General features: G+C 47.1%; 1 protein-coding gene across 1 annotated transcript in view; it reads right to left on the bottom strand.

Moving 5' to 3' along the window:
• Positions 1-8,038: 8,038 nt before the first annotated feature.
• Positions 8,039-9,219, bottom strand: part of TRPM4 (transient receptor potential cation channel, subfamily M, member 4) — a 42,946-nt gene continuing 41,765 nt past the window's right edge. The window contains exons 22-25 of the mRNA XM_008569323.1: positions 9,107-9,219; positions 8,784-8,856; positions 8,586-8,691; positions 8,039-8,381 (exon numbers count right to left, since the gene is read on the bottom strand). The exon at positions 9,107-9,219 is cut by the window's right edge and continues 19 nt beyond it. Coding sequence (XP_008567545.1) covers positions 8,377-8,381; positions 8,586-8,691; positions 8,784-8,856; positions 9,107-9,219 — 297 coding nt within the window. The 3' untranslated portion in view covers positions 8,039-8,376. The remainder of the gene's footprint in view (positions 8,382-8,585; positions 8,692-8,783; positions 8,857-9,106) is intronic.

Below are 9,219 nucleotides of genomic sequence, written 5' to 3'. Positions count from 1 at the left end.
ATTCCATAGTGGCAACTCAAGGGCCCAGATTGATGCCTGCACACACAGTGGGTTGTATTACAGGAGAGGAGCACTGAGCTTGCAGAGTCCACTGCTTTACAGGAAGCAACAAGCAAGGCTCTCTTTGTGTGGTGGGAGACGTTGCTTCATCTCTCAAGGTTGCCAGCTGCATAAACGACTCTGCAGAAAGAGAAATCAAGGCCTTGCAGTCATGGCACACCCAGCAAGACATGTAGGAACACAAGATACCTGTTGAGGGCAGTCTCCCAGCAAAACCCATCCCTCAGATCTACGACATCTTAGCTTCTGCCAAATTTTCACATGACTGTGCCACTCTGTCAGCCAAGCCGATTCATCTGACTGACAAAGGGTGGAACAAAATCACTTCAATTTGTCTCATTCAGCATTTAATTGAGGCTAATCTCAACAGGACTCCAGGCAGCAGGATGAGGCCAACCGTGAGTATTGACCTCAACCATCCCCTCAAGGATCCCAGGCTCTGCCAACTGTGAATAAGTCCCAGGAGTGGGAGGGGAGACCAGGAGGTCTTACTTCAGGCAGCCAGGATAGAGTCTAAGACTAATCTATCCACTGCAACCTGCGCAAAGGTGTTGAGATTGACTTTGATCTTTGGTGTCATTACCAATAATTACAGGGTGACATTAGATGGGCCCAAAGCAACCCCCATCTACAATGAACATGCCAAGGCTCACCTCCCCTGTGTATATACCTATATACATGTAACCTGAAAAGATATAGTCCCTCCACTTTTGTCATTAAACTTGATTTGAATCACCATTACGTTGTCTTGGTTAAGCCACATGAGTAGTGGCAGCGAGCAGTTTCATCTAAGACAGGAGTCAGCCAACTTTTTCTGAAAAGGACCAGATAATAAATATTGTGGGTTTTGTAGGACATATGTCTCTGTTGCATATTCATCTCTGTTTTTTGGTTGTTGTTTTTTTTTACAACTCTTTAAAAATATAAAAGTACCTTTCTTAGCTGTCAGTCTGTACAAAAACAGTTCATGGGCCAGATTTATCCCACAAGCCATGGTTTACTGACTCCTAATCTAGAACCACGTCAGTCCAATGGGAGAATTATGGTGATTAAGCCACAATCTAGTTTGAACCCCCTGCTTGCCCTGCTTGGGACCAGGTTTCCACCCAGAGAACATAACCACTAATCTGTCCAGAGGAAGAAAGGTGTGTCATTCCCAGGAATGGTCACAGGGCAGAACCCTAAATTTTCAGAATAAGTCTATATAACTCCCCCACCACTTTGGTATCCGTCATTATCTGAGAGGCATCCAAAAAGAGATGAAGCCTCTCTGGGAACTAACACATTCAGTAACCAAACAGCCTGAATAAATGTGCGGACCAGAACCAGGAAGGTGCAGTCAAAAATCTCTTTGAGCTGATTTTTTTTTTTTTTTTTTTTTTTAAAGATGACCGGTAAGGGGATCTTAACCCTTGACTTGGTGTTGTCAGCACCACGCTCAGCCAGTGAGCAAACCGGCCATCCCTATATAGGGATCCGAACCCGGGGCCTTGGTTTTATCAGCACCGCACTCTCCCGGGTGAGCCACGGGCCGGCCCTCTTTGAGCTGATTTTTGAGGGGACTGTTCCAACAATCAACAATATCAGATATGCTACAACTCAGCTAATAACAAAAAAACGGATGCCTAGAGATGTTAAGAAAAGTAGCAAGTTCCATCGAACACCTCCAGAATCAAGGAACTGCAATCAGCCCTGCAGAGCTGGTGCTGGGAACTGGGTGGCTGCTGCCCCCTAGTGGACATCAGCAGCTTTTAACACGGCCCAGTCAGCCCCGTCATTTAAGGACACCCCTGTGAACTGAGGGCCCCGGTGAATTGAGGCCCTGTATTCTATTTTCTGTTGCTCATAACAGAATACATGAAACTGGGTAATTTATAAAGAAACAGAATTTATTTTTTACAGTTTTGGAGGCTGGGAAGTCCATGGTAGAGAGGCATACCTGGAGAGGGCATTTTTTTCTGGTGGGGACTCTCTGTAGAGTCCCCTGGTGTGTCAGGGTATCGCATGGCAAGAGGCTGAGCAAGAGCGAGAGTCCACATGCTTCCTTCCTCTTCTTATAAAGCCACTAGTCTACTTCCTGATAAGCCACTAAACCATTAACCCATTAATCCATGAGCGTATTAATCGATTCATGAGGGCATAGTCCTCACGATCCAATCATCTCTTAAAGCCCCCAACTTTCAATTACTGTATTGGGGACTAAGTTCCAACATGAACCTTGGGGGGATATTCAAACCACACCGGGCCCCACTGGCCCAGAAACACTGCTTCAGGCGGTGGAGTGGGAGATTAAAAACCTCCAAAGAGGTAGCTGCTACTTGTCCGTGTAAAACTGAATTGACAAGAGAACTTAACTGACTGGACCAGACCAGCTGTGCTCTTTTTTTTTTTTTTTTTAAAGATGACCGGTAAGGGGATCTTAACCCTTGACTTGGTGTTGTCAGCACCACGCTCAGCCAGTGAGCGAACCGGCCATCCCTACATGGGCAGCTGTGCTCTCTGAAATACCATTTACATTTAATCATTTGTGAATTTTAGTCAGCAAGTGTGAGTCGACCTATTCCAAAAGAGATGTGAGGGGCCGGTCCGTGGCTCACTCGGGAGAGTGCGGTGCTGATGACATTAAGGCCACGGGTTCGGATCCCATATAGGGATGGCCGGTTCGCTCACTTGGGAGAGCGTGGTGCTGACAACACCAAGCCAAGGGTTGAGATCCCCTTACCGCTCATCTTTTCTAAAAGAAAAAAAAAAAGAGAGAGAGAGAGAGATGTGAGACCAGGGAATCAAAGCCCTCCACTGGTCAGGCCAGGCGTTTTGTTTCAAGGAGAGCTTAAGAGCTGCCCTTTATTGAAAGGGGCATACGAGGTGGCTGTGTCAGGCAGGTGGCGCTGTGGTGCTGGGAAATGGCCTCTCTGGGTACTCCAGCAGCCATTAAGTCATGAAAGCTGTGATTTCCTTTTCTCTCTCCTTTGGAATTCCACATTATATCTGGTAGACTACCATGGAGAGGACCACACATGAGACAGTCCTGAACCTCTCTGGGTACTCCAGCAGCCATTAAGTCATGAAAGCTGTGATTTCCTTTTCTCTCTCCTTCTGGAATTCCACATTATATCTGGTAGACTACCATGGAGAGGACCACACATGAGACAGTCCTGAACACTTAAAAGGCATTCACAGTACGAGCATGTGAGACGTCAATACCAATGTTACATTTAACAGTGGAAGCTACAATGGCAGTAGTTAAATTGGCCTAAAAGGATCCTAACCATCAAGTTCACTTCAGCCTCCCTTCCCTAAGGTGAGACTTATCAGTTGAATTCAGGTGACATTTTCCCCCTTGGGGAACATGGATCAAGAAGTCTATCATGCTTGAGTCAGGAACTAGAGCATCAGCCACCAGCCCCGCCATCCCCAGCCAGAAGCAAGGGGGTGGGGGCGGGAGTGGGGAACCTAGCCTGGGGGGACAGCAAAGGCAGGGAAGAAAACTCAATGGTTGACTTTTTTTCCCCCCTTGATTCCTCCTTTCAAAGTCAGTGCACAGAGCTGTACCCTATGAACCTCCCAGGATCCAACCGGTACTTGGCGCAGGGGCCCCCTCTCTCTGCCCCTCTGCACCACCAGGCTCAGCCCTCCGTTCCTCAACACCTTTGGCCACCCCTGCACCCACCTGTGCACCTGTTCCAAACTGTGCTGCAGCAGGGGCCAGGAAAACTAGCAGGGTGGGCTCTGCACTTATCTTTTCAGTCTACCCAAAGCTCTACACCAAATAGCAAGTTGCTCATTTCTGATGCCATTTATTTCAGCTTTAGAGACCCTTCAACTCAGCAGCCACAGCCATACTGCCTTTTGGCTGGGCCCCCAGAGCTTGTTGCCTCACTGTCATGATAACACTTTTTCTTCCACTTGCTTGGACAAGAGTGGGCAACAACCCGGGCGTCACTTGATCAGCATGTTTTGATCCTACCTCTGGCCACTCAGCCTCATTAACAGGTAGGACAGTGGACGCCCTTATTTCTAGCCATTTCCCTCCACTGGGTGAGAGAATTCCCTATTGGACCCCAGGGAATCTTCTGCTATCCTTGAATTGGGCCCATGCAGCCCTTGTCCTTCCTATTCCAGAAATCCATGCCTTCGTCAACATCCCATCTACTTTGTCAACACTACCAGGTCTGGGATTTGATTTTACAGTCTAGCACATCACTGTTCACGGATGTTGCCAGAAGACACAAGACTCCTGGGTCAGAAGCAAAGGACCTTATAACTCACTGCCCAGTGCGCAGAATGAACATCAGCAAGTACGGATCAGTTCCACCTGACTCCAAAGTCCCACAGGAGCTGGTCCAGACACCTGTAACTCCATAGGGTCTGAAGTAGGTAAGGAGCTCCAGGGCAGAGCTTGATTTAAAGGATTCTTGCTAAAGGGGCTCCCACTCAAATCTGGCCATCTGTCTGGTCGCCTGCTATGCTATCTCCAAGATCCAAACAGGCTCATTGGTTGTTGTGTCGCCTTTGTAGTAAGAGACTACAGGGCCAACAGTTTGTCTGTTTAAGCTACAGTCCAGATATTCCTCCAGATGATGACTTGGATAGCAGGGCCTTCAGTATTTTCTTCATTCAGGGCCCATCTGCCCCTAGCCATGACTGGATTGCAGGCAGTGCAACACAAGCACTGGAGACCTTTACCAAAAAGTCATTCCTTCCAAAGAAGATGTATAAATGGCCAAAACACATGACGAAATGCTCAGCATCACTAGTCATCAGGGAAATGCAAATTAAAAGCACGGCGAGATACCACTTTACACCCATTAGAATGGCTATGATTTAAAAAAACAACACTGAATATACCAAGTGTTTGACATGGACATGAAGAAATTGGAACCCTCATATATTTATGGTGAGGATGAAAAATGGCCCAGCCTCTGTGTAAAACAGTTTGGCAGTTCCTCAAAAGGTTAAGCATAGAATTACCATAAATATGACCCAGTAATTCCACTTCAAGTATATACCCAAAAGAACTGAAAACAGGTATTCAAACAAAAAGTTGTACACAAATATTCATAGCATCATTATTCACAATAACCAAAAACTGGAAACAACCCATATGTCCATCCATATAGGAGTGGATAAACAAACGGTGGTATATCCACACAATGTAATATTATTCAGCCATAAAAAGGAATAAAGTCCTGATGCATGCTACAATGTGCATAAACCTTGAAAACATGCTAAGTAAAGTAAGTCAGACACAAAATCTCACATAGTTTCTGATTACATTCATATAAAATGTCCAGAACAGCAAATCCATAAAGACAGAAAGCAGATGGGTGGTGGCCAGCAGCTGGGGAGCGGGGAGAATGAGAAATGACTGCTCGATGGGTACAGGGTGATAAAAACTTCTGGAACTAGATAGTGGTAATGGCTGAACAATAATGTGAATGTATTTAATGCTACTGAATTTTACACTTAAAAAGTATTGAAATGGTAAATTTTGTTATGTGTATTTTACTACAATAAAAAAATAGGAAAGAAAATTCCCTCTATTTACAGTTAGCATAATTATAAACATAAAAAATCCCAAAGAATCTGCAAAAATGATTCTAAAACTGATAGTTGAGTTTAGCAAAGTCATAGAATACAAGATCAATATACAAAAAAATCACCAGCATTTCTGTATACTGGCAATATAAGCAATTAGAAATTTTTAAACGTTTAAACAGTACCATATACAATAGTATATTGTATAGGGATAAATCTGACAAAATATCTGCAAGATTTGTATGTTGAAAACCACAAACAAGGGCTGGCCCGTGGCTCACTCGGTAGAGTGCGGTGCCCGTGGCTCACTCAGTAGAGTGCGGTGCTGATAACACCAAGGCCATGGGTTTGGATCCTATATAGGGATAGCCGGTTAGCTCACTGGCTGAGCGTGGTGCTGACAACACCAAGCCAAGGGTTAAGATCCCCTAACCAGTCATCTTCTTAAAAACAAAAAACCACAAACATTCATGACAGATGTCAAAGAAGACCTAGCTAAATTAAGAGATATACAATGTTCATGGATCAGATGCAATACCACCAAGATGTCAATCTTTCCAAATTGATCTAAGACCTGGAGCGGACATTTTGGGAGGCCTCATTGAATCCCAGGCTAGTGGATTCCACAACTGTCTCACTGACTTACTGGCCTCTCCAGAGGATACTGGGCTAACAGACCATGGCTATGCTGCCCACTCTTGGTTGATGGACACCCAGTCATTGACTAGCCTTACTAGTGACCTGCCATCACCCTAGGGAGGGAATATCTTCCACCTTCATAATGGCCCAATTAAACTCCATGTTATTTCCAGAAATACAGCACCAAGACAGGTGGAGAATTTTCCTTTGTGGTCACCAATTGCCATGCAGAGAGGTCACAGTACTAGGGCTATGTGATATTCATGTAAAATAGGTTCATTGAGGGAAGACATACAGATAGAGAAAGGGTAGAGGACATGCCATCCCACAACTCAGGCTGGACATGAATGGTCTGCCTGCACTGTGGCCAGCATTCCAGTAAAGTGGGGCTATGTCTTTACCTTTATATAATCAGGGAAGGGGAAACATCTATGATACAATGGCAGCTTCCTGGCCAGGATAATGTTCTGGCTAGAAAGGGGCAGCCTCTGGACCTCATCCACCCGTTCTGTGGTGTTAACTCAGGCTTGCTGAGCCAATTCTGCTACTCTATCAAACGCTGGATAAAATGAACTTCAGGGCAATTGAGATTAGTCTCTCTTCAGGGGTGCTGCCCAGATCAGAGGAGAGCATTGCAGAGCTGGGGCTCAGACTTCTGGGCAGGGAGACTGCCAGGTTGGTGCTGATACCTCTGAGGGTTAGAGAAGGGTGGCTTCGGGGCTTAGGGACAATAACCTAAACCCCACACATGGACTGAGTTCCTGTGGCTTCACAGCATCTGACAATTCTAAATACAAATCAGTGCGTTACAAAGACTCTGGATCCAGATTGCCCAGCTTTCTATTCAAACTCATCCACTTTCTAGCTATGTGACTTTGTGTGTCACTTATCTGTGCCTCAGTTTTCCCATCTGCAAAATGGAGGAAATAATAGTACCTATCTTATATGATTATCATGAGGATTTGCTGATTTAGTACACAAGAAGCACTAACACAATGTCAGACACATAGAAGGAACTCTATATGTGTTAGCAATTGCTGTTGCTATTATTATACCACCACCCTCATTACCATGATTATTACTACTTGGATTAGTAAGAACTAATTCAGCATCTTCCAGAGAAATCAGCTTGCCACACAACACTTGGCACTGTTTCAAAGCTACTCTGCACTCAAAGTGGCAGATAGTTGGAATTCCTCCAATTTGGAGGAAGAATGTTTTGGTTTTTATTTTTGGATATGTTGGCTGTTGGTGGCTTTGTTGCTGTTTAACTAATATTGCTTTCAATTCGGCCTTGTCATTACCAGTTTAGTTTGTTATGGTTATTTAGTTAAACTGCATGTATAATGATGCATATTTACCTCAACCCTCTGCATGTGTGGCCTGCAATTTTCCACTAATTTGACTTTTTAAAGACACATATGTATTTATCTACTCAAATTTGCATCATCTGTTTCCCTACTGCCAAAGCAGATGCACAGAGTACCCACCTACCCCCAATCCAGGAAATAATTTGCTTATTACCACAGTTATTTTTCCACTGGGAAGTAGAAACTAGTAGGGGCACAGATGGGCTCTTGTCTCATTGAAGTGAAAGCCATCAAAATAATGCACAAAAGAGGTCTTGAGTCTGAGACAGGCAGGAACAGTGGGGCTGAAAGGAGGGATCAGACCCCAAGATATCTGAAATATAGTAGCAAATACACTAAGGACCCCAAACTCACCACCCCAGCTCCAGCCCCCATCCCAGAAGGAACTAGACACCTACCAGTTCCCCAAGAATCGAGCATCCAGACATTACTCATCTGAAATGGCTTTATTTTCCCAGTGTGGGGAAGATGTGAGTGAAGTCTGTGGTCCCTGTAACCCCAAGAACCCTCCATGTCTCCCTGCTGTGGCAGGGCCCTCAGAGGGGCAACAGCCAGGGCCTGAGCCTCCCAGAGTGGGGCTGGTTCTGGGAGGAACCAGGCTTGTCGTGGTTCATACGGATGACACTCTCCACAGTGGTCCCGACAGCAGCCCAGGTGTCTATGCGCATGGGGCCCACTTGGAGACAAGCCCACCAGGTGCAGAGGTGGAGGTGACTCCAGGAGCAAAACCCTCCTGTGGGGGCTATTCCTAGAGGTTTGCCAGCAGGACTCAGTCTACGGGAAAAGGAGGAGAGCAGACGATTGGGGGGAGGGGAGAGAGAAGAAGGGGGAAACTGGCAAAAAGAAAAGAAACACAAAGAGAGACGCACGAAAAGCTCAAACAAGACCAAGAGAGTGACCCAGAGCCGCAAGAGAGAAAAACGCAGAGAAATATAGGAACAGAGGCCAGAGATACACAGGTAGACCCTAAACACTGACCTTTGGACCCAGGTGGCATTGGGGGCGGTGGCCCCCCAGGGGGCAGCAACGCAGAGCGGCTCAGGGCTTCAGCCACCCAGCTCAGGACGCAGCTACAGTGCCGGACCTGGGGAGCAGAAAGGACATCAGGGAAGAAGATGGGAACCCCACCTCCTCCCGCTCCTGCCACAGGTCCCGAGCCAGGCCCCAAGTCCTCACCTCCCGCTCCAGCCCTTTCAGACGCTGCTCGTACTCGCGGATCTGCCCCAGCAGCTTCAACGCAGTGTCCACCCTGAAAAGGGAGGGCTTGATGCTGATGGTCACAGCGCACCGCCCGGCCCACCTCGGAAGCCCCGCCCCTGGAGCGCCTCCTCCCTCCCCGGCCCGGGCCCCTCCTCCATAGCGTCCCGGGATCCCGCCCCCGCGGGCTCCGCCTGCATCCCGGTTCTTTGCCAGCCCCATCCCGGCCTCCTCTCAGCTAAAGTCACAGGATCCTCCCCCCGAAACCAGAAGCTCGGCCCCCAGCCCGGCCCCGCCCTAACTTCTGCGACGTGCGCTTCAGACGCTCGGAATCTCTCTCCCGCTGGTCCCGCGCGCGCGCCAACAGGAAACTCTCCTTATGCACCGACTCCCAAGTTAACAGCCTCTGCTCCGA

The sequence above is a fragment of the Galeopterus variegatus genome, unplaced genomic scaffold (genome assembly GCF_000696425.1).
Source record: "Galeopterus variegatus unplaced genomic scaffold, G_variegatus-3.0.2 Scaffold486, whole genome shotgun sequence".
In the NCBI taxonomy this organism is placed as follows: Eukaryota; Metazoa; Chordata; class Mammalia; order Dermoptera; family Cynocephalidae; genus Galeopterus; species Galeopterus variegatus.
The sequence above is the reverse complement of the archived record's forward strand: the minus strand, read 5'-3'. Positions and strand labels throughout refer to the sequence as shown.